At 45.8% G+C, this 4257-nt stretch overlaps 1 protein-coding gene across 1 annotated transcript; it reads right to left on the reverse strand.

The window, feature by feature from the left end:
• Window positions 1-2972: 2972 nt before the first annotated feature.
• On the reverse strand, window positions 2973-3326 carry LOC147095927 (histone H1.10-like). The gene has a single exon (XM_085973740.1). It carries the CDS (start codon window positions 3324-3326, stop codon window positions 2973-2975), a length of 354 nt encoding a protein of 117 aa, XP_085829866.1.
• Window positions 3327-4257: the final 931 nt, after the last annotated feature.

Below are 4257 nucleotides of genomic sequence, written 5' to 3' on the forward strand. Positions count from 1 at the left end.
CGGAGCTAAGGTGGGTACATGGAGTTGAGGTACAGATCAGCCATGATCTAATTGAAGGGCAGAGCAGACTGGAAGGGCTGAATGGCCGACTCCTGTTCCTATGTCACCAACATTTCAGTACTCAGCCAACAGCACCTAAAACAGATTGTCTCGCTCCTCGTTCATTGAAGAGTAATCTTAGGCTGTTAGGTGTTTTGGGACATCCAGAGGATTTGAAAGGCACTATATAAATTCAAGTCGTGGCAAGGGAGAACTTGTAAACACCCGCCGGTTTTTGAATTCACAGGAGCGCGTGTGTTTGAGTAGGCCACGTCCTATTAATGGCGATAATCAGAGGGCTGTCTACCACAAGTTTGCACAGAGATCATGCACATTAGAATTGCGGCCACCGTGCACAAGAAGATCCAACAGGCAATTATCAGCATTGTCATTTCAATGCGTTGATGCAGCAGGTCATGTAGTTTAGATGTCGATGCTATTTTGTGGCCTTTACCCCATAGGTTCTACTAATTTTGGCCATGGTCGCTGAGCTGTACTTTTGAAAATAAACATTTGAAAGGATCGCCTGCAACTTCCATTCTGAAGCGTTCTGTTGAATTTTGCTGATAGGTTGTGGGGCGACTCATAGATCTGGGTCCGCACAATCACACAATGGTTCTTGGTGACCAAATCCTATTACCTGGGATGTTGGGAATTCCCCAAAATTTCACCAGTATGTTGGAGACCACATTCTGAAATTCAATTTGTTTATAAGTAGGGCCACCTGGTTTATGGTGACTGCATTTTAGTACCAGGAGACTGCAGGGTTTTGTAGGAATTTCGCCAGCGTTTTGGAGGTTGTATTCTGCGATACCATCCATTTTTTTACGTTAAAAATGTAAATTGATGGTCTTGACAATGACAATCTCAGCTAGACTATTAAAAGTGTATCAGAAGCACACAATGGAAGCGAAACTGTTACGTCCGTGTATAAGAAGACAAAGACTGCGGAGAACGGTACAATAGATGTTTACTCAACGTGGCTCAGACTGCAACTGATCTGTACAGATTACTACTCAGCGTTATATAGAGGTGTGGTCACTGCCGGTACTACAGTATACATGAGCTGTAAAAAGTAGTTCCCCCCTTACAGGTACATACATTACAATTCCTCCCCTTTTAGATTAACAGTACCATAACACTCATTTAACAATTAAATATCAAACTAATTACAATTAACACTTTTAACATGCAACATTAGCTGAACATAGTCTATTTATAAATTCTCTGTCATCTTATGTACCTTCTGGTACTTTCCTTTGGTAGGTTTCTTATTGCTGGTTTTCTTTCCCAACCTGCAGGCTCGAGCTATGTGTCCTACTTTTCCACACTGTCTGCACACTTTGTCTTTGAACCAGCAATCATTCTGGTCGTGTGTTGTTCTGCCGCAGCGATAGCACTCCTCTGTTCCATATGACATTTCATTTGTGGCATATTCTTGCGGTCTCTGTTGTATCTCTGCAGCGCCCCGTGCTGCTGCTTCATATGATACCGCAATGTTGAAAGCCTTTTCTAGCGTAAGGTCCTTTTCAGATAAAAGCCGTTTCTGGGTTCCTTCACTTTGAAGCCCACACACAAACTTGTCCCTTAAGGCATCTGTCAGTCCCACTCCAAACTGGCAGTGTTTCGATAGTTTGCGCAGTTCTGTTAAATAATCAGCATTGCTTTCATCCTTATGCTGGTTCCGTTTGTGAAACTTGAATCTTTCTGCTATCAGCAGCGGTGTGGGGTTTAAATGTTCCATCCTCGTCGCCAATGTTACGTCCGTGTATAAGAAGACACAGACTGCGGAGAACTGTACAATAGGTTTACTCAACGTGGCTCAGACTGCAACTGATCTGTACAGATTACTACTCAGCGTTATATACAGGTGTGGTCACTGCCGGTACTACAGTATACATGAGCTGTAAAAAGTAGTTCCCCCCTTAAAGGTACATACATTACAAAAATAGCTCATTATTTTTGTTTCAACGTTGATTCTTACACATTCAAGTGGCGAAGACGACTTACCTACCGAAATCGTGTCAATAACTAACATAATTTAAGTGCTATCTACAAGGCATCGCCGCAACCGCAGGACTTCATAAAGACGTTTATAGTTTCACGATATGCACATTGCAATAAATACTTGCAGGAACAATCATGAGCTGCACGACAGGATTTGATTTCAACCATTTATAATTTTCAGATAGATAGTCTCATTGCTGAAACGAGAAATATAACAAAATTAACAATTTGACGCAAAAGCTGCAGTTGCGGACCTGGCTGAGGACTATTGAAAGTGGCGCCCAGGTTCAGGACTCCCGATCTTCCGATTCTCCCGCCGCACAATTTATCACAGCTCTGCTGCTGTCAATTTAACCACCTTTAAATTATGAGTTAAAAACCAATATTGGTTCGTATATTATATTATTCCTGGAAAGTGTACTTCAGGAAAAAAAACTCAATCGAATTTTTAATAATTTCCAGTATCGTAATGGGGAAATAATTCGTTTTCTATTTTTCAATAAGGATAATTTACCATCGGGTCAATTGCAATTTTCCTTTGTTTACACATCCAACCTTCCGGTCCGGCTCTTTCTGAATGTTTTTTGTGGCTCTGAAAAGAGCCGTTTGATATTTAAGGTATTCATAATCTGATTCGTCTCCCCTTTAGAAGCTGTCCTGTTGCTCCGAGCAAACTTGGCTTTCTTTCTCCGAGAGGGAGGTCTCCTCCTGAGCGGGGGTTTGGTCCGCTTCCTGCTCCGGTTGTTTGGCCAGCTTTCTCGGCTTTGCAAGCTGGCGTTTCCCTTTCCCTTCGGCCCTGGCCGCCTTCCTCCCCTTGGGTTTGCGGGCGGTGGCCCTCCTCGCCCCCTTCCTGGCGGCGCCGTGTTTCTTGGTCTTCCTGGGCGAGCCTCTGCTCCTGGGCGCCACCTTCCTGACCGCACGTTGCTTCATCCTCCTCCTCCCATCTCTGGCGGCGGCTCCCTCTTGGGCTTCTCCTCCCGGTCGCCCCACGTCTTGCTGAGCCTGAAGGAGCCCGAGGCGCCGGTGCCGGTGGGCTGCAGCAGCGAGCCTTTGGTCACCAGGCTCCGGACCGCCTGGTTGACCCGCCAGTTGTTTCTGGCCACGTCGTAGCCGTGGCCCGAGAGGACCTTCTTGAGAGCCGACAGCGAGAGCCCCCGGCGCTCCTTGGTGGCCGCCACCGCCTCCAGGATCTGCTGGGACACGGTGGCGCCGGGTCTCCTGGCCGGGGGCGCAGCCCTGGTCTTCCTCCTGGTGCTCCTGGCAGGGAGAGTGTAGGCCATGGCTTGGGCTGGGACCTTTTCTCTCTCTCTCTATCTGAGTGTGTGTTGGGGGATGAAGAGTTTCCAGAAGCCGGCGCTATTTAACCAGGCGAACCGGACGCTGCAGAGCCAAAGGTCTCATCTCCTGAAAAATGCCCGCTAACAAAACACAAAACAAAGTCGCCTTCTTTCCAAAGCGTGTATCACCTCAGAGCAATTATATATCCCCAGAGACATTCTCTCCCTCTCTTTCCCTTCGAAGTTCTTCCGAATCTTTTGTTTTTTCATTAAACTTCTGCTCAATTCTGTAAAGACTTGAGCGTCTCTTCATCTCTTTCCTCCGTGAAGCGTCTTGGGACGTGTTTCGACCTTAAATGTTATTTGTAAGTGCAAGTTGTGCAGATTTCTTGATTTGGGAAAATGTGTCCGTCTTATCTGCTACTCCAAGTCGCGGTCTCGATGACTTCTTGTCTCCAAGTTCTCCCCTTCCCTGTACAAAACAAAGGTCTTCCTAGACCGAAACGTGGCGTCACTTAACATTAATGCTTGAGCTACCTCCTATTTTACCCCGCTTTTTTCCACAATATTGGCGGTCCGGCAACATTGATCTTCGCTGTACACCTGGGTTACAATATCAAGAGTAAATTCAACTGGCAGGGAAGAGCCTTGGTTTCAACCGAAATCCTTGTTCTCGGAGTTGTTTATTGAGCGCCGATTGCCCCCTTCCCCGTGAATTCCCCAATCCCTTCAGGGACTCTTATAATCAAAAGTAAGAAACAGCTTTCATAAATTGAACACACATGCAGGTGCATTAACCGGACGATTAATTTGGCAATTAATTGCATTAACATATACAGCCTATCAAACGTATTTGTTCAGGGGTCTCGGTTTTGTTTTATAGCTCCGTCTTAAGAAGTTGTGAAGTGGCTCTTAAAAGAGCCGTTTGGTGATT

Source organism: Somniosus microcephalus, unplaced genomic scaffold (assembly GCF_052327205.1).
Source record: "Somniosus microcephalus isolate GS21.2 unplaced genomic scaffold, FLI_Smic_1.0 unresolved_chr1, whole genome shotgun sequence".
Classification (NCBI taxonomy): Eukaryota; Metazoa; Chordata; class Chondrichthyes; order Squaliformes; family Somniosidae; genus Somniosus; species Somniosus microcephalus.

Excerpts from the sequence above, each read along its gene's own strand:
- LOC147095927 (XM_085973740.1), bottom strand. The coding sequence starts at position 3,326 with ATGGCCTACACTCTCCCTGCCAGGAGCACCAGGAGGAAGACCAGGGCT.